The sequence below is a fragment of the Peromyscus eremicus genome, chromosome 7 (genome assembly GCF_949786415.1).
Source record: "Peromyscus eremicus chromosome 7, PerEre_H2_v1, whole genome shotgun sequence".
NCBI classification, from domain to species: domain Eukaryota; kingdom Metazoa; phylum Chordata; class Mammalia; order Rodentia; family Cricetidae; genus Peromyscus; species Peromyscus eremicus.
Genome location: NC_081422.1, coordinates 20,533,524 through 20,553,102, shown reverse-complemented (window position 1 = coordinate 20,553,102; position 19,579 = coordinate 20,533,524). Strand labels below are relative to the sequence as shown.

Here is a 19,579-nt window from a genome sequence, read left to right as displayed (position 1 = left end):
AGTGCACTGTGACCTGAGAGTTCCTTGCTGTCTTCTCTTACTCTCTTCAGGAGTGTGGAACCTGCTTCCCACCAACTAGTCCAAGCTGGGGTTTAGATGAACTGGTTTGTAGTTCTCAGGTAGCATTCCTCTTTACACACTTGTGGGTGGCACATGGGTGTGCCTCCCCAACTCCCTTCTTTTTTTTTTTTTTTTTGGTTTTTTGAGACAGGGTTTCTCTGTGTAGCTTTGCGCCTTTCCTGGAACTCACTTGGTAGTCCAGGCTGGCCTCGAACTCACAGAGATCCGCCTGGCTCTGCCTCCCAAGTGCTGGGATTAAAGGTGTGCACCACCACCGCCCGGCCCCCATCTCCCTTCTTACTTGTGACTGAAATGTACAAGTGTACAGTTGGCACTCTCCTTCATTTTCTGGGTTTCTCTAGTCATGTAAGTGGGGCAAGAAATTGAATACATAAGCTTATATTACCATGTTGCTTTAAAAGCCATATTGAGAGCCTCAGAAAATGATTAAAAAGCTCCTGTACATTGAATAAAACTTCTGAATGTGAGGTTTGGACACAAGCCCAGTGAGGTGCAGTAATTTTTGTTACAACACAGTCTTGTTTTTAGCTTACACATTGAATGCAGCTTCTTCTCTGCTACAACCACAGAGTTGAGTACATGTGATGGAGACTGTAGGACCCACAGAAAAACATATTAGCTATCTGTTATGGTTTTACGGGGCTGGGAATGGTGACAGCAACATGACTGCCCACCAAGAAATCATACTTCAGGTGACCTTTTTTTCCTTTTCTCTTCACCCTTTTTTGGAGACAGGATCGCATTACAGTATTCTTCAACTCCATCTTCCCACCCCAGCCTTCTGTATATTGGCAATACAGACATGTGCCATCACTCCAGGCTTGCCTTTCCCATCTTCTGGGTTAAATTAAAAGGCTCGCTGTGTTCTGAAGTCCAGGTAGTGATGGTTGCAGATATCTGTTAGCTTCCTTTTTTTGTTTTTACATCAGCAGTCAAGATGGTATTAGGGTTGTTTCAGCACTTGTGGCTTTGGCCAGAAGATGACAAGGACAGGATGAGGATGATGAGGGCGGGATGAGGATGATGAGGATGACGAGGGTGGGATGAGGATGACAACGAGAAAGTGACAATGTGGAGGTGTGCACCTGCAAGACCTCTTAGACATTTTGAAAAACTGTTATTTTTGCCTGTTTTCTAGTGTTGTGCCTCAGTTATTATGAATAGTTGGAAAATAGCTTTGCTATGGTTATACATGGTTTGCTATGTGACTTTATCTCCCATGTGGCTGTTTTGGGAAGTGGTGTCTCTGAGAGGTCACGGAGTACTAGGCCATCGAGAGGGACTGATGCTTTTCTCTCCCTTCGGGTATGAGTTCTTGTTCTGGAAAGATTTGATTATCTACCTCAAGAGTGAGTGGTCCAAACCAAACCTGTCTTCCTTGGCGTGTCCTCTTGCTTTCCTTACCACCTTTGGCCTCTCTTACCTTTGGGTGTACCTTTGCCACTAGCACTCGATACTGTTGCCTGATGTTGTCTGCCAAGTTAAGACACAGCATGAGGCTTTCACCATATGGATCTGATCTTGGCCCTAGAAAAGTGAGCATGATCTTTCTTGGATGTTTAACTTTAAAACCACAAGACAGATGAACATCTTTTCTTTGGGAAGAACCCAGCCTCAAGTACTCTGGTCTAGCAGAGCACCATGGAGGGGGACATGTAGGGGAACTTGAAGGGCCTTTGAAGAATTGATACGGAAGAAATACCAATTGATATGGAAGAAAGCAGGTGTAAAAACACTCCTACATCATTAAATGATTAGAAAATCCCTTTTTTCTTTTGCTGCCATTTCTCCCTGATCTGTGGGCAGGATTTTCAGACTGGGACTCTCTGCACCTGTTGCACCCCTGTGTCTTTTACCCATAGATGACGCAACATGGGGAGGGGTAGTATCAGTCTAAACCTCTTTTACTATTCCTTCGTACACCAGGCTCCTTAGGACGAGTCGTCCTTTGAAGACAGCCCAAGACTCTCCCCACACTAAGTTCTAGTGCATTTCCCAGTTTTCTTCTTCGTGTTGCCAAAAGTGTGGCTGACAACTTTAGAGGTGGGAGGACAGTTGTGGGGAAAATACAATGTGAGGATTAGGAAGATCCCTTCCCTTTATGGCGCTCATCCCATTCTCTGGCATGTGAGCCATTTCAAGGGAGCTCAGTGGGAGAATGGAATGGAATGGATGCTGCATTCAGGAGCCTCTCTGGTTGTCCTGCACTAGAGGCATGTCCTTGAAAACAATCCCCTTCTGCCCTGCTGCTTTAGACATTACAGTCGTTTTATTTTAGACATATGGTCATTTCCCCTGCAGCTGAGACTTTCTGTAGCACCGTTGTGTGCCCTGAGCTCATCTTTGGCTTCATCCTTCTCAGTTGCATGTGTGAGCTTTCTCCCCAGTGCTGTCTAGCTCTGAGAAAGAGAGGACTCCTCCACTCAGGGCTTCTGAAGAGGCCATGTGTGCTGTGAGCTTACCAATTCAACCCAATAGTTGTTCACTGAGCAGACAGCAAAATTAATTCTCTTACCTTCCTTAGCCCTTGAAAGAAAGCCAGTGGAGTAGATTTGGGCCGAGGCACTATTGTCCACTTCATGGTTTAAAGGAGGGAACCTACCGTGGCTGGGAGAAAGCAAAAGCAACCCGAGCCTGGCAAATAACATTTTTGTGGTTTGTAACTTTGTTTGCTAAGTCCCTTAATCTTTCTTCTGTATTTCGGTTGTATTTACAAATATATATTTTGCAAAACTAATGGTGAAATGCCTGCAATGTCTGCAATAAAGGATACCTCACAGTTTGCCAGGATTTATTTATAGATTGAGTTCTTTGAACTTTGCCTAAGAGATTTCTAGCCAGAGTCAGGGGTTTTAGAAAATGAAACAACATATCCTTTTTTTTTTTTTTTGAATCAACACATCTTATGCATTTTTCAGTGGTTTCTTTACTTATTTAAGTTGTTACTGATAACACAAAACTAGAAATACATATTACTAAGGAAAATAAAGCCCAATAGGATTTAGTCAAATAAATAAAAATCAAGTCTAAAAGCTTTTTAAAAGATGAATTTAGAGTTATTTGTTTTTCCAAAATGGATTACATAATATATTTCAGTTCTTAAATTAAAATTAATGGTTTATAATACATCTCAAATTGTATTATCCCAAAGTTTTCATTTATTAAATACTTTATGGAATGTACAGATATTGATGTATTATAATTTACGACATATCTGCATAAATCTTTAGTAAAATATTGTAACAAGAAATTATTTATAAAGACATAATGAGACATGAAATAAGGGACAAATTAATGAAAAAGAAAAATGTAAATGCTTTGTTTCCTATAAATTCGATTGATTTTAATGTGCTTGACATTTTCTTTCTAAACACAAGTGTTTTGATTTGCTGTTTGTTTGTTCTTGGAGAGGAGGCAGGCCTAACTTCAAAAGAGAAAGAATGAAATTGAAATGACATTTGCTTTTTACTTAATTTTCTTTCTGACTTATGAATTATAGGAAAAGCAAGGCATGGAAGGCTGTAGGGACCTGAAGTGCCAGTTTCATATAAGATAAGTTTGCTTATTAGAACACAGCCTTGGCATCCAACTTAGTTTTTTAATCTATACATATTTATTGAACACCCTTGTGTCAGGTACCAATGAAGATTGTATTAATCTGCATAATCGAATAATGACATTAAGAATGAGATCACATTGAAGTCTTCATTTTAGTGGTGTTAAGATGGAGCTGTAGAATAGTGAAATAATGTGTCCTCAACCCTGCAGGGACAAGCTGCCAAATTGGGCTCTAGGTTAAGCAAACACACTGGGGCAAATGCACTCCTGAAGGCTGCCCAGAACAGTGGCTCCCCATGTGGGGCCTCCAGCCGTTGACATCTGTATCACATGGAAGTATCCTACGTGCTCAGGTCACACCCCAGACCGCTGAAGCCCTAGGGCAGAGCTGACAGTCTGTTTTGAGGAGGTGTTTAAGTGACTTAGAAGCATTGCACACTGAAGCCTCCAGAAGGAGACACCGTCCTCCATCTTGTTTTCCAGTAAGCTAATTGAGGAGAGGATCATGCAAATGATCCTTAAGCCGACAAAAAGGGTGTTTAGAAGGGCAGTAAGCAAGAAGAATGTGAGGGAAAGGGGAGATTTGGGGTTTTGAGCATTGAGACATGAACATTTTAGTTCCAAGAACAAAGAAAGGAAATCGTTTCCACTTCCAGCAGGGTGTGCAGGCTTTGCTTGCCGAGACTCTGAATAAATCTTTGGAGTGGTTTCTGTCTTGTGTCCCTAACAATTGTCCCAGAACTGACAGTTACAGAGCAGGCAGAAGTGATCCACTAAAGACCACCTACAGCAGTGATGCCATTCTCTGCTCAGATGGGGTTACCATTAGATGCTAGAAACACTGTTCATCCACAGTGGTGCTCAGGGAACTCCAAGGCCAGGTTCTCGCACTATGATGCTGCAGAACTGGGCATCACAAAGTGTATACTACGTGAATCATTTATCCCACTAGCTGAACTCTACATTCTTCATGGGACAGTGTTATTGGCTTCTTAGGCTGAGCGGAGTCTTCGCTCCTTTCTTTCTGCTGCAAACAGGGAGTCGCTGTGAAGTAAACAGCATGGGCTGTCTACCCTTTGTGGCATCTCTGAGGAGATGGCTCTGATATGCACCGCTGTGTTCAATCACTTAAAAGGCAGTAATGCAATTAGACCATCCTTTCTATAAGAACTGCTATTGCTTTCAGTTCACTTCCAGGCCTGACACAAGTAAACCACTCCGATAAAATCCCTTTTTTCCCCACTCCCAGGGAATAGCATAAGTAATGATAGTGGCGATCTCGCAAGGACACAATGAATGTAATGTACTTTTTATAGAAAAGCAAAATGTTTCACAAGGCAGTGATTCATCGTGTCATTTGGAAAATGAGTTTTCTTTTGTTGAATGTAAAGATCCTTGAATGATGGTCTATAAAGGCACTTTTGAAGAGGCAAACACTGCACACAATTTTGGAATTTAAATGCTTACACATGAAAGTCATGATAAAAGAAATATACTTTAGAAATATACTGCTCTATTCCCTTATGATTATTAAAAAAGGAGGTGTTTGTCTATGCTATTTAAGCAAGTTCTTTCCCTTATGTACAAGTAATGACCTAATTCTTTAAAATTTTTATTTTAAATATGAACATTATGACTCATGACACAAACTTAAAAGACAAATTTTATTGTATTTTTTGATTGCCATTTTATGATGAGGTTGTTCGGACTTTCTTCTTAGTGACCTAACTTACCCTAAGAAGAGTTCCGTTCTGATATTACAGTGTGTTGAGGCCTTAATAAGTGTTATTAGCTCTGGAGGCTGCTAGCTTCAACAGTACCAGAGTGCTGTCTGTAATGATTAAAACCATCCTGTTTATTATTTTTTTATTAACATGTACTAATTATCTATATTAAGCTGGCTTCAGTGTTGTGTTTGAATACATGCATCACACACACACACACACACACACACACACACACACACACACACACACACAGATTAAATCCAGTTCTCTATTATTTGCCATCTTGTGCTCCTATTCCCAACCTCTAATCGTTACTAGCTTCCGTCAGAACCTTTCTCTTCTGTTTACTGCCACATATGAAAGAGCTCACAGCACTTGTGTTTCCATAGCCGAGATGTCACTTAACATCATGTCCTCTAGTTCCATCGTTTTGCTGAAAACAGACCGGATGTCATTTTCCCTCATGACGGCATACCATACTACCATGAATATATATACCACATTTCTCTCTCTCCTCTCCCTTCACTCCCTCCCCTCTCTCTTTTTATCATTCTCCTTCAAGAGGCAGATATCTTTATATTTTATTTACTAATAACTCCACAATTTCTATACTATATTGTTCATGGTAATGATTCTACATATATGCACATATGTGTGTGTGCTCACATTTGTATGTTTATTTGCTTGAACACATGACTGAACCTGTGAGGCAAATATTTAGTTCTCCAATTTACAAACAAAGACAGGTTAGGGAAGTAATAAAGCAAGGGTTGAAAGTGTTGTAGGTAGGCCATCACCTCATGGATTCATTCATCCAGCCAAATGAATGTCATTTAAGTTTATGGCATTTCCAACATAACATGCAGCCTCCTATGTCTTTTATGTTGATATAAAAGCTGATATAATGATTATTATTTTTATTAATTCATTATAATAACTCTCAGAAATGCTAGTGTTAGACATTAGTTCTTTTCTGTGCTGCCATTGGTAAGCTGAGTCACATGATGTTTTTATACTTTATAATTATTTTTGAATAAATAATACATACATCAAGAGTTCAAAACTTAGAGAAGAGTGCTTGGTGAAAAGTTTCTTCCCATGCATTCCTAATCTTGCCTTCTTGTTGGTTGGAATTACCTGGGAAGTTCTGCCAGTTACTGAGGCCAGTGCTTCACCCCGGAAGCTGTGACTGAGTTGATCTCAGAGTTCTGCTGGGCTTTGAGATTCTTAGGAGGGCATCAGGAGGAACACTGCTCCCAGAAGAGGAGTGCAGCCAGGGCCAGAAACAGACAAATCATAGAAAACATTTTTTTTAAATGACACTGGGCCTGAAGAAACAAAAGGCAGCATAGTTATGGAAGAAAAAGCAATAAAGAGAGGGAGTGATGCCCAGTGCATCACTCTTTAGAGTATTCAGACCATGGCCCGGGGAGAGAGAAAGGGAGGATTCCTTGAGAAGTCAGAGCGGAAGAGTCCTGTGAAAGGAGACTTCAGAGGATATCTGAAGGAGAGAGAGAGGGAGACATGAAGGTTTAAGGAAAAGAAACTCAGAGATCTAGAAAGAGTCTTTCTCGGGCATTTGGAAAGTTTCTAAGCACAAATATGTGAAGGGATTTCCAGAATGGGGAGGAAGCAGAAGGGATGAGCAACAGTAGTATTCACACGGGGAGGAGCTCTGCTTGACAGGACAACAGGCAAAGTTCCTGAAGGATGTGCTTCGTGAGTGAAGGAAAAACAGCCCTTGGTTAAGTACAGTCCTACCTGATGCAGCCTTGGAAGAAAAATTGCAAAATATTATCAACTAATATAACCAAATCCCACAGCAAAGTTTCAGAGTTTGTATGGGAATATGAGGATATGCAATACCTGGCAAGATCAGTTCACAATGTCTGGTGTCTAGGCCAAGTCTAAACACCAGCACAGAAGGAAAGGGACCAGGTGTGGAAATAGATGAAAGAATACGCCTGACCATGAGGACAAATGAGCTGAAAATAATGCAAAAATCATGTAGATATTATAATCAACGAAGATAATCAAATCATTGTCATGACTATATTTCATATATGAAGAAAGACATGCGGAAGATGAAAAGATCTAATCAAATTCTGAGAGTGAAAATGACTATTTTCAAAGTCAAATATAGAGTGAGTGGGACTAAGGGCAGATTAGACACTGCTGACGACAAGATGTGTGAAATTGAGGACAGAGTGACAGAAACTATCCAAAGTGAAAGAGAGCAAAGAGACAACTTGGAAAACAAAAAGACCTTCAAGAGGCACCATATATGTGTAACCAGCCACCATGGAAGGTCACAAGAGGATGGGGAAAGAAATGTAGTTTTCCCAAATTTAACAACAGTTAAACACACAATCCAAAAGGTCCAACAAGGCTGAGCTCAAGAAGCATGAGGAAAGAGTGAGAGTTACATCATAATCAAATGGCTGGAAATCAATGACAAAAGGAAACAGTGGAAGCACAGAGGGGATTAAAGACATTACATCAGAGGAACAGAGCTAAGGACGATGACAATGACTGACTTCTTGTGAGTAAGGCACTGTCTTAGAAGAACTGAGGGGAAATGTCTGTCAGCTATAGTTATAACAGACACCAAAATGACTTCTTAAAAGCAAAAGAAAAATAAAGCTTGTTTTCCAGACACATGAAAGCTGACAACTTCATCACCATCAAGTTGCTGTTTAGATAGAAAGGAAGTTCTTCAGGCTGAAGTGATTGTGCTAGGTCCAATTCTGGATCTCCAGGAAGAAATGAAGACTGGCAGGAATGCAAAGGACATGGATGGACAAAAAGTTTACATATCATTTAAATCTTTAAAAGACATAAAGTATAGAATGGAATTTATAAAACATAGTTTTTAAATGACAGAGATAAACCTAGAAGGGGTAAATTAAATATATAATTGCAAGGTTTTTAGGTGCTGGGGACTAGTAAGATTCTTCTGCTCTTCACTTCGAGAAAGATTGTGACAAATTAAATATTTACCATAAATGTGGAGACAGTCAGTAAAATAACAAAAGGAAGCTTTAACTGCTAAACAAGAAAAGGAAATCAGAGGGACTATGAAGCTGTGACCTTAAGGGAAAGAAGAAAAGGGTAAAAGAACAGCTGAGAATAAATAGGAGCAAAAGAGCAGCAGACAACAGACAAAAAACAAACAAACACTAAACAAACAAAAACAGCAAAGCAGCAGACCAAAGAAGCCACCATTGGCCAGCCAGCAGCATCTCTTGTACACATGCTAAACACCCTCATCAAAAGGCAGAGGCTCTCCCTTTGGACTATGCCCACAAAAAACATGTGAAGTTATAAAGAGATGAGTTGAAAGTAAAATAATAGAAAACAAGTGTAACAGGTTAACACTAAAAGAAGACCAAACTAGCTGGGCAAGATGGCACAAGCCTCAAGTTCCAGCAGGTAGGAAGTAGAGGAAGGTGGTTTGGGAGTTCTAGGACATCCGGGGTTAATTGCATGAAACCTTGTCTCAGAAAGAAAAATAAAGAAAGAAAAAGAAGAAAACTAGAGTAGCCACATTAACATCAAAGTAGGTTTGACTGGGATAAAATGTCAGCTCATTCTCAGAAGCATGCTCTATTATACCTGTTTATACATCCAACATCAGAACTCTGGGTCTGGCAGGACTACCAGGGAAACAGATGAACAACCAACCAGAGTTGGAAGTTTCAGTGCCTCTCTCTCAATAGTTGACTGAGTAGGCAAAAAATGGGGAGTCAGAGTAATTGAACAACTCTATTAACCAGCCTGACCCAGTTTACATTTAGAAAGCACCCCCTTCTACAGTAGTGGAATACATCTTCTGTATAAGTGACAGAACAGTTATCATGGTAACTGAGATTTGTACTGTAAAATGAGGCTCAATAAAGTAAAAGATGCGTGAGTCTTGTGAAATCTGCCTCTGACAATAAAGGAACAGTATGAGAAATCATTAACATGAAGATACCTTGACAAGTCCTTAAAGACTGTAACTATATAGCAGGTATACATGAGGAAAACATCAAAAGAGTTAGAAAATATTTTGGACTGATGGAAAAGGAAAACATGTGGGATGCTGTTAAAACACTGCTGAGTAGTATAGTCTTCGTTAGAAATGAAGATATGTCTAAGGCCAATGACCCACATCTTCAATCAAAGAAACTAGGGAAAGAAGAACAAATCAGATTCAAAGTAGAAGGAAAGACATTAGAGCTCTCAGCAGCACCATGGTAGTTGGCAAGAACAAGTGCCCAATGAACGCGGCAAGAAAGGAGCCAAGAAGAAAGTGGTTGATCCATTTTTCGAAGAAAGATTCACATGATGTGAAAGCTTCGGCTGTGTTCAATGTTAGAAACGTTGGAAAAACACTAGTCATAAGGACTCAAGGAACCAAAATTGCATCTGATGGCCTCAAGGGTCTTGCTTATCTACAGAATGACAAAGTTGCATTTAGAAAATTCAAGCTAATTACTGAGGCAGTTCAGGGCAAAAACTGTCTGACTAACTTCCATGGCATGGATCTTACCTGGGACAAAATGTGTCCCATGATCAAAAAGTGGCAGACCATAATTGAAGCTCATGTTGATGTCAAGACAACTGATTGTTATTTGCTCTGTCTGTTCTGTGTTAGTTTCACTAAAAAATGCAACCATCAGGTCCACAAGACCTCCTATGTACAGCACCAGCAGATCTGCCAGTTCCGGAAGAAGATGATGGAAATTATGACTTGAGAAGTGCAGACAAATGACTTGAAGGAAGTGGTTAATAAATTGATTCCAGACAACGTTGGGAAAGACATAGAAAAGGTTTGCCAGTCTATTTACTCTCTTTATGATGTCTTCATTAGAAAGGTAAAAATGCTGAAGAAACACTAGTTTGAACTGGAAAAACTCATGGAGCTCCATGGTGAAGGAAAAATTACTGGTGATGAGACAGGTGCTGAAAATGAATGAGTTGATGGGTATGAACTACCAGTCTGAGAATCTGTGTGAAATCCAGATTTTTAATAGTGACAAATAAAAAGTCTTATTTGTGGAGAAAAAAAAAAGAAGGGGAGAAAAAAAAAACCAGTGGAACATTAATGCAGAGATTAATAAAATTGACACTCCTCCAGTCAAACTGACCAGAAAGAAAATACAATCCCCATTATTAAGCATTATTCAGGGAATAACACCACTGTTGAGTCTGCATAATCTCTAGTGTATAAGACCTACATGAAGTATTGTCCAGAACAGGTTGGTCTATGATAGTGATTTTCAACTTATGGGTTGTGACCCTTTGGAGGTTGAGTGATCCTTTCACAGGGGTCACCTAAGACCATCAGAAAACACAGATATTTACATTACAATTCATAACAGTAGAAAATTACAGTTATGAAGTGGCAATGAAAATAATTTTATGGTTGGGGTCACCAAGTATGAGGAACTGTATTAAAGGACCATAGCATTAGGGAAGGTCAAGGGTGATCCTCTCCTTCTGTGCTAGGACAGAGGCATGGGCCACCATACCAGGCTTGGACAAAAGAACTGAGTCACTGAGGCATATAAGTTTTTTGAAGACAAAAAACCATCAAATGTCATTCAAGAAGAAATGTAATTTGATAGCTGTGAATTTGTAATTAACATTTTCATAAATGCTAAGATGCCTCTGGTGACTTACACAGAGTATGCATGGTATGCATGTGGGGGATTGTCTGGATTATATCAGTTGAGATGGGAAGACCCTTCCCCTGTAAGTTGCTTTTGTCAGAGTATTTTATTACAGCAAAAGGACAAGAAGCTAAGACGAAGAGTAATAAAGGAATATTATCATATAGCACAATAATCAGCATACTTATAATTCCAATAACTTGAATGAGGCATATGTGTATATATATGTATATATATGTATATATGCATATATATGTGTATATGTATATATGTATGTATATGCATATGCGTTTTGGTGCTTTAATCACAGCAACATAAATTTAACCAGGGCAGATGGGTACGAGTTCACAATGTTCACCCGAGGCTGGGTGGTAACTCACCAGTGAGGCCCTGTGCTCTGCCCAGGAGTGAAGTCCATCAGAACCGTTTGCTAGCCACAGCTGGAAGGGAGTTGTCTCTGAATACAATGCAGGTGACCTGCCACATTCAGATTTCGTTTTCAGAACATGTTCTCACTAAGTTGACCTGAAACTAATTATGAAGAACTGGACTCAGACTTGTGATCCTTCTCCTTCTGTGCTAGGACAGAGGCATGGGCCACCATACCAGGCTTGGACAAAAGAACTGAGTCACTGAGGCATATAAGTTTTTTGAAGACAAAAAACCATCAAATGTCATTCAAGAAGAAATGTAATTTGATAGCTGTGAATTTGTAATTAACATTTTCATAAAAGCTAAGATGCCTCTGGTGACTTACACAGAGTATTTAAAGAATGTACCATAGCAGAAATTGCCAAGCTCTTCTAGAAAACTGAAGGGAAGGGATATGGGATGGTTAGTTTTATTTTGTTATTTTATTTATTTATTTATTTATTTATCTATTTATTTATTTATTTTTGGCTTTTCAAGACAGGGTTTCTCTGTGTAGCTTTGCGCCTTTCCTGGATCTCACTCTGTAGACCAGGCTGGCCTTGAACTCACAAAGATCCACCTGCCTCTGCCTCCCAAGTGCTGGGATTAAAGGCGTGCGCCACCACCTCCCAGCCTGACGGTTAGTTTTAACTAACAGTGTGACAGGACCTACAGTCGCTTGGGAGACAGGCCTCTGAGCATGCATGGCTATCTTGATTGCACTCACTGCAAACCTGTCTACTGTGTGTGAGGTGACATCGTTCCCGGGCTGGGATCCTGGATTGTGTGAGTGGAGCAGCATGCATATACATCTCCTTCTTTTCCGACTGCGGCCACAGTATGACCTGCTACCCCAGGCTCATTCTGTCTTTATTTTCCTGTCATGATGGACTGTGAACTATGAACTATAAATCCTTTCCCCTCTGGTTGCTTTGGTAGGGCATTTTATCATAGCAACAGGAAAAGAAACCAAGGATACTTTGAAGATGAAGCTACGAGAACATCATTACCTTAAGACTAAAACTGAAGAAAGATATCACAAAATAGAACATTAGAGTCCAGTAGTCCTTTGTGAATATACATGGCAAAATTCTTAAAATAATCCTGGGAGACTGAGTTCAACAAAAGGACGTTAATATGATTAACTAGAATTTTTTCCTCAGAAATACAAAGTTAAACACTAGTTCACCTAACATAACTGACCAGAATTACCCACTAAAAAACAAAACTCATTTGAATCTTAGTAGACACAGAAGAGAACAAAAACGAAATCAAAATACAAAATCTATTCCTTATTTATAAAAATCCTCTCAGCAACATGGGACGAGAAGGGACCAGTTCTGTGAATTTCATTACACCACGTTCAATGACAGACACCCACAAGCCCTGGGGGCTCATGTTGTGCACATGGTGTGAGAGCTCATTAAGTGGAGCTGACCACTTCTATTCAGAGCTGTGCAGGGAATCATGGATGTTGTAGCAAACCGTGGAAAATTAAAACAAAATTCATTATGAACAGAAGCAAAGAATGTAAATCATGATCATAGATATCATGATTGTACACAAAATGCAAATCTTTAAAAAAGCTGCTGGGACAAATGTGTGTTAGCAAAACTACTAAATACAAGATCAACATGCAAAAGAAAATTGTATTTATATTTACTATAAATGAAAAATTGGAAATTGAAATTAAAGAGCATGTAGTAGAACATGAAACATTTTGAGATAAATGTGATTCACATGTGTCAGGCCTGTATATTTATATCTATTTAGCGTTAGTGATAAATAAATGGAACGACATACTGTTCATGGACTGAAAAAGACTCAGTATTACAAATGTAATTCTCCATAAGTTGATGTACATCTCAGACACAATCCTGATTAAAATTTAGTTAGCTTAAAAATAAATCAATAAATACTAAATTTATACGGAAATAAAGGAACTAGAATAACCAATGCAAATTTGAAAAAGAAAAATAAAGTTGGGGGTACTGGTGAAAACTCATTTTAACACTTTAATTCAGCAACAGCAATTAGGACATTGTGGCTTTGCTGTGACAGTCCACAAACAGAGATCAAGGAAACATTGGAAAGCAGAAGTGAGCATTCCCCATTATCTATTGGGAATAAGACCCCTCACACTGTCATGATTATGTAAACTTTTAGGACTCCAAACATACTGTTAATTCGATAGTATTTTTCACAAGTGTGGATATATCTATGTGAAATGTCAAATGTTACAATGAATAGTTATTGTGACATTTGATTTATTTTCTTATTTCTTCAGTGTGCAGTTGGGTGTTCAGATTCTCCTTTCTCATTCCACACAATTTAAAAAAATACCCATTTTTGGCCCTTTGGCGGTTAATTTGGTGTTGCCTTTAGGTCACAGCTAATTTTTTTCAAAAGAGTTATTTGCACTCTTGGGAGACCCTCTTCAAAGACAGAGTAGCAGTTTTTCTGAGGGTCTCAGTTTCTTAATAGCTGCTCATGTTCTCTTCACAGCTTTTCTGTAATTTTCAGTTTTAACATACAAAGATCTACAAGGTTCTTTATCTAAACTCTTGATATTGCCATGTGCTCTGAGCAGTTACATTGTTAGTGAATATTTAGTCATTTTATGACTGATATTATGAACTTTTCTCAGTGTTTTATCATATCCTGAGCCAGTGCATTTGAATCAATTCATATCTCTTTTGAATCATTATCTGCTGAAGTTAATAAGAAGATTCATTGCCATCCTATAGTAAATTCATCCATTAGTTTTTGCTTCATTAAATTCCATTCTCCTATGGCCATTTTTCATTGCTCTGTGTCCTTCTATTTCTGTCTAGTTGTATTTATTTGCACTTAGGCATCTGAACTCATGTCCCAGAAGACTCTGTGCAGTGGGTAAATGTACAAGCTTTGAATGTTGTCTTTCCCTTTGGCTGAAAAAATAGACTAGTGAATTACGCCTAAACCCCTCTCTGAAGTGAACTGTGATGTGTCTGTCCCTCTGCTCCACAGGGAGAGTGTGGAGAGCCTTATCCAGAAGCATTCCTATGCCCGCTCACCCATCCGCACCTATGGAGAAGAGGACGTGCTGGGGGAGGAGAGCCAAACAACTCCAAATCGAGGTAAGGCCATCTACCAAGTGGAGATGTGGAGCTGCTACAGGCCGGAGCACTTGAGAGGGGGTGAAGGCGGGCTGCTGATGGAATGTCTGGTCCTCTTGGAACATATGTCAATAAGTGCCTTCAAGACTTTTCAGAAAGGCAGCCTTAAATGCTGACCCTCCTATGCCTCATTATTTTGCTTGAGTGGGCACTCCACCCACAGTGTGTTTTCTGGTAGCAGAACATAGAACCTTTGAATCAGGGTAGGGGTGGGCTTGTCTGTGACTTACTGTCAAAGAGCCCCCCAATCACACTTCTGGACAGTTTCTTACTGTTTTTGAATCTCAGCTTTTTTACTTGAAAGTTAGGGATATTTCATTAGGATCAAAGTTCAAAATGAACACTTTTAAATGAGGATTATCATGACAAAGGGCCATGTCTGGTCCTAATAGTTGAAGCAAGAACTAAACAAAGGTCACTTATAATTCCCTGTGTTAGGGAAGCAAAGACAGGCAAATCCCTGGGCTCACTGGCTTCCAGCCTGGACTGCTAAGTGAGCTCCAGAATAGTGAGAGACTGTATCTCAAAAAAGGGGTTGGGAATGGCACATAAGAGTGTCCAACGCACACTGCAGCTGTGACACAAAACAAAAGAACTGAGCAGTTTCCTTGAGCAGAAAGCTCAGGAGAAGACTGAGCACACAGGAAGTGTGAACGAGGGGAAATGTCAGGGACAAGGATAGAATCTCTAGTTAGTGGAAAAATACAGACCCCCGATAGGACAGGCAACTAGATCATCTTACAGTTAGGTTGCCTAGTAACAGGACATTGAGGCAGAGCCCTTGACCCTTTCACCCTGTAAACATCCTATACAAACATCCTGTTAGCTTGCCCCACCTTATGCAGATGACAGCTTCTTGCTCCCCCCATCCTGCAGGAACTATATAAACCCTCTTGGAGAAAAATAAAGTTGCACCTTGATCAGAATCTAGACTTGGTGTATTTCCTTTGTATCTCCTGTCCCTATCATTCCGTCCTTAGGGTGGTCAAGAACCCGTTGAAGCCCTGCAGGTGGGGCAGGGAAAGACAGAAGAGAGAGGCTGGTGGTGCCCCACCATGGACCTAAGATGATCGCATGGGGAAAACATCTCTATCTTTTTTGTGTGCCTGTTTCTAAAATGCCAAGCAACACAATTAGTGAAAACACAGGACATTTCTTATAACTCAGGGAAAGGTAGCCACGAACCATCACTCAGTTGGAAAATTCAGCTTTCCTGATGTAGAAGAATTTATTTTTCGGGTTCTCATGATGGTTTTAGGAAAAGGTGGCTTTGCTGAGACGTATCCAGCTTCCTTTAGAGAGGTGCTACAGTTATTTGGAGCTCTTTAAGAAAATGAGGACATACTCTCTGGCAAAGTATCACTGCTTGGCCACTGTTGAATATGCAGGCCATGCAATCAGTTGAGTGTTTTTCTGTTTAGTTCCTTCTTCTTCCATGTAGGATGTCAATGGAGTCCTTTTATCTAGAAAGTTGGATCTGCCCTCTAATAAGTCTCATGTCGGCTTGTCTTTTTGAATTTGCCAATCTAGCATTTTCCCTGTTTTTAAAATGTTAATAGTTTTATTAATTCTTTGAGAATTTCATATAGTGTACTTTGATCATATTCACCACCCCTCTCCAAACTCTTCCCAGACCCACCCTCACGTCTCTAACCACCCAATTTTGAGTTCTCCTCTCTCTTTTTTATATTTATTTTATTTTACATATATGAATACTTTGCCTGTATGTGTATCACACACATGCCCGGTACCTGCAGAGGTCAGAAGAAGGCATCAGATTCCCATGGGACTAGAGTTACAGACAGTTGTGAGCTGCCATGTGGATGCTGGGATTGAACCTGTCCCCTGGAAGACAGTGTTCTCAACTTCTGAGTCAACTCTCCAACCCCTTCTTTTTTTTTAAAAAAAAAAATGGAGTCCCATTTGTGTTACCCAACTACTCTTGGGTGTGGAGAGCTAGCAATTTTTCTTTTTAAATAAACTGATCTCCAGCTGGGCATAGTGGCACATGCCTTAAATGCCAGCACTTGTGAGGCAAAGGTAGGTAAGATTTCAGTGAATTTGAGGCCAGCCTGGTCTATATAGTAAGTTCCAGGACAAACAGGGCTACATAGTAAGGACCCTATCTCAAAAGAATATAAACTGATCTTTAGTTCTTCATCAGTATATTTAAGTAGCTACTTGAGTCTAATGAATGCTTTTCTTCCAGGATCAGCCTTTACAACATCTGACAATTTGTCTCTCAGTTCCTGGGTGTCATCGTCTTCCAGTTTCCCCGGATTTCAGCATCCACAGACCCTGACTGCTCTTGGCACTAGCACAGCGTCCATAGCGACACCCATTCCTCACCCTATACAGGGTTCTCTGCCACCGTATAGCCGCCTGGGAATGCCTCTGACCCCATCTGCTATTGCCAGCTCCATGCAGGGAAGTGGTCCCACATTCCCTTCGTTCCACATGCCTCGATACCATCACTACTTTCAGCAGGGGCCCTATGCAGCCATCCAAGGACTACGCCACTCCTCTGCGGTGATGACACCATTTGTATGACTCTTCTGAGAGTGGGGGAAGCTAGATCCAGGATGTGCAAATGGGTATGAAAACATAGGAGATTGATGGGTGGGTGGGAGGTGGGGTATTGGAGCAGGGGCTCTCCAGGAAATACAGGACTCATTAAAGCGGAGAGCTGGACTCACAGTAAAAACTACTTGTAAGAGAGTGCACCATGGGCCAGGATTCACTTATAGTTGGATTCAGAAGAGAATCAGTGTAAAGTTTAGCCAGTCCACTCCTACAACTAACAGAATATCAGTTTACCTAGAAAGCTTAATGATCTAAGGCAAAGGAATCCCAAGGTGCGTTATTCCTAGCGGTTAAAAGTCCTGTTGATGCAGTATTGTATGAAATCTTTGTGTATAGGTTTTCTTTCTGCTTTCAACAGGTTCAAAGCATCGTCCAGAAGGCAATACTATATAGCATATTGAAATGCTCAAGTCCATTTCTCCCAGTAGAAAATGGGAGCCAATAGCGAAATGTTTGTAGTGCTGTAGCTGAAGCATGTTTAGTTTCCTTGATGTCAGTTTGCTGGGGAAGGGGCAGAGTTGGTACGAATGCATCCTGTGCTGTGAATGGACATACGGTGATGCCTTTACCAAGTTCCTGCCGTATCCGCAGGCTGTGACACCATAAGCTCTGTCTTCAATTCTTCTTCTTTTCTTTTTCTTAATAATTCTTTTTCTTGCAAAAACTTTGCAGTTATGTAGGGGAAACCCTCTGTATGCTATTTTTAAAGTAAGAAGCTCTGCTATTATCAAAGAAATTGGCTTTTGGGGCACTGCATTTTTGATAAGCTACTGGCACGACCACTGAGGACCTCTCCAGAGCCCACGCAAGGTGATGGGTGAGGTTCTCCTTTACAGACTACAACCAAAATACAGTGGTTCTCTTTGGAGGGGAATTTCTCTGTCATAGGAGCCAAAGTCCCCTTCATTTTCACTTCAGTGGTGGGGGATCTTTTGCCTATGGAAACACACTGGGCCAAATTCTGATTTTTTAAAATCTGCTTTATTCCTGTTGCCGTTGTCGTCAGGGATTTGCCAATGACCATTCTCCCATGGGTGGTGGCTCACCATGCTTTCATGTATGCCTACGGGCGTGGATGTGCCCTGTCTCTGACTTCTCTCATCTGTCTGTGATACGTTTACAGATTCCTTTCCATTTTCCTCAGCCGCCAACACGAAGTTGCATGTCAGTTCTGTGACTCCCTGACAGAAATACTAACTTCTTACCAGCAAACTAGAGCTTCATCTAGCTCTTGCTTCCTTCCTAAGCCTCCCCTCTATAAGTACACTAGAGATTATGTTTTACTTCTGTATAATCAATATGTTATTTTTGAACAACATGTATCTTAGCCTTTACAGTCAGGGCAACAAATCTGGTATTTTGCAATAATGCATTTCCCTAATCATATTGATTTATTCAAGTCATTAGACCTTCAGCTTTGAAGACAGTGTGTTCCACCTTGAGGGTGTGACTAGCTTGCTTCACACAGTTCCCCTAAACTTTATTTTGGTTTAATTTTCATATGCGGTTTTCATTCTGCTCTGTTCCTGTTTCAAATGTATTGAATGTACTAGAAGTCAGCACTCCTGACTGTAGAAGTGTATTTAGGCATAAATGCAATATACGACATCACTCTGCAATTTTATTGGGTAGTTTTGTTGGGCTTTTCCACGTGGAATGACTTTCCAGGCTGAGTCCAACCTGTGAAACAGGGTACCACAGAGAGCCTGAGTGTGGGATGCTGGCTTTAGATGTTGCCCTTGATAATCTCCATAAAGTCCATAGCTGAGTTACAAAGAAGCATGACCTGTCAGGAAAACCATTGTAAGCTTCCATGCCAAACACTGCGGGTGAATCTAGCTTCTTGTGGGTCACGCAGTCATATGCACAGGTAGTTGGTTTCCGGAAAAGTATGGACATTCATTTCCTTTAAAAACCACTTGTGAGTGATGTTTAAAATAAACGCCCATACAGCTAGGTTATCGGATTGATACTTAATGATTGGCCTCTTGCAAAAGTATCTTGGAACAAAACACTGCAGGAAAAACAAAGATGCTATTTTACAGGATGCTGTAATACTAAAGTCAATGTACGTCAGCGTTTTCTTTTCCATGACAACAAAAGGATTTAATACTGTTTTTGTAGTTTTCCCAATCTGTGTGCCTCACAGTAGGTTTGTGGGTTTTTTGTTGTTGCTGTTGTTAAATATGATCTTTTGCCAGTACTTTTTGGAATTTTGCTTGCAATTCAGCAATATGAGAATGAAACTAAGTGGAAGTCATGGTGGCCAGCAAAGCGGGCTCTTGAAATTTTCGCCTAAAATTCTTAACTAGATGTTTGTTTCCCCAGATGGTATTACATGAACCAGATAGAAGCCACCCAAGGGAAATGGGGTCACAGGAATGCCTGGCACTCAAGCCTGGGA

General features: G+C 40.3%; 1 protein-coding gene and 1 pseudogene across 1 annotated transcript in view; both read left to right on the top strand.

Moving 5' to 3' along the window:
* The window catches only part of Tbx20 (T-box transcription factor 20), a 54,570-nt gene extending 37,300 nt beyond the window's left edge, over window positions 1–17,270 (top strand). Inside the window, exons 7-8 of the mRNA XM_059266726.1 lie at window positions 14,444–14,553; window positions 16,802–17,270. Coding sequence (XP_059122709.1) covers window positions 14,444–14,553; window positions 16,802–17,142 — 451 coding nt within the window. The 3' untranslated portion in view covers window positions 17,143–17,270. The remainder of the gene's footprint in view (window positions 1–14,443; window positions 14,554–16,801) is intronic.
* LOC131914125 (small ribosomal subunit protein eS1-like) lies at window positions 9,602–10,366 on the top strand (annotated as a pseudogene).
* Window positions 17,271–19,579: the final 2,309 nt, after the last annotated feature.